Raw genomic sequence first — 1,196 nt, 5'->3', positions numbered from 1 at the left:
GGTGGGTTTCCATTTGAGCAAACTAGCTTTGTACCATGTTTTACTTGTGAGCTTAGTCATATTGTTGAAATTCTGTTCCATAGATTTGCACAGAAACATTGTTGTGATGGTGATATCAGAGATGTCTTGGGGGGTGGTGGGAGTAGGGGGAAGTCTATCATGATTTCTTTACTGGAGAAGGAATGAGATTTGAAATAAGTAAGTTTTTGTCATAATAGGATTATACAGGGGGGAAACAAAATAAAAATCACGCTGAATGGTTTCATCTAGTCCTGCCATATATAATATTTAATAAGCTACCTACATTTTTATAGTTAGGTCCGATTCAATCCAGTTATTAAAATGTGCTATATTTACCAGTGTTTTATTTCAGCAGCAGTTTCACATTTTATTGTTAAGTGTAACCTAAATTGAGACTGTCTGATTTGCTCAGAGACCGGTTCTTTACATGCAGTTTGCAAAAAAAACAAAACAAAACAACACCAACAAAAAAGCTTTGTGCTCTGGAGATGTGCTGCGCGGCCGGGGGCAACTGAAGTGCGTCAGTTTACAGAAATTTTCTTTCATTAAAGGCTACGCCATTTTTTTTGTTTTAATAATTATTTATTACGGCTAGTTTCGTTCCCTTCTCCGTTTTGGATCTCTGCATGGGCTCCAGAATGCTGTTAATATTTATTCTGTACCCACCAAAGTCTGTCTCGCCCTTGTGTGCAAGTCCCTTCCCACTTCAAGTCCCCCTCTCTAGCCTCGTGCTCTTTTTCTTTTTTTTTTTCTTCTTTTTTTTGGTGAAAACTGTTACCTGTTTATTTATTACAATACTGAGTCATATATAAATTTTCAATAAAAGCCGAATCTTTCTTACCGTAACGGCTGCTTCCCTGTCTTTTACAGCAGGAAAAGTTCCTTACCTCGGCTGGCTGGGGGGGAGGTGGGGGGAGCTTCTCGGAGTCTTAAAAGTGAGTGTAAAAAAGAACAAGGTGGTCTCCACACGGAAGAGCCGGAGCGGCGGCTCCGAGCCGGCAGCAGCCATCCCGTAGCCTGTTTCTTCCCTAAAACTTGCCCGGGTGCCGCCTGGTCCCAGTCCTGCCCGTGCGGCGGGCCGGGCCCTGCCCTGGGCACCAGACGCGGTGGCCGGTCCTGGCCTCAAGTCGGAGCTGCCGCTCGGGGGCCAAAGGGGCAACTCGGCTCTCGCTGCC

General features: G+C 44.6%; 1 protein-coding gene across 1 annotated transcript in view; it reads left to right on the top strand.

The window, feature by feature from the left end:
• The first annotated feature begins 182 nt into the window (after window positions 1-182).
• Window positions 183-1,196, top strand: part of OTX1 (orthodenticle homeobox 1) — an 8,806-nt gene continuing 7,792 nt past the window's right edge. The window contains exon 1 of the mRNA XM_019515915.1: window positions 183-198. Within this exon, the coding sequence (XP_019371460.1) occupies window positions 183-198 (16 nt within the window). The remainder of the gene's footprint in view (window positions 199-1,196) is intronic.

Source organism: Gavialis gangeticus, unplaced genomic scaffold (assembly GCF_001723915.1).
Source record: "Gavialis gangeticus isolate Ggan-Ray unplaced genomic scaffold, GavGan_comp1, whole genome shotgun sequence".
Taxonomy (NCBI): domain Eukaryota; kingdom Metazoa; phylum Chordata; order Crocodylia; family Gavialidae; genus Gavialis; species Gavialis gangeticus.
This window is presented reverse-complemented; position numbering and strand designations above follow the sequence as displayed.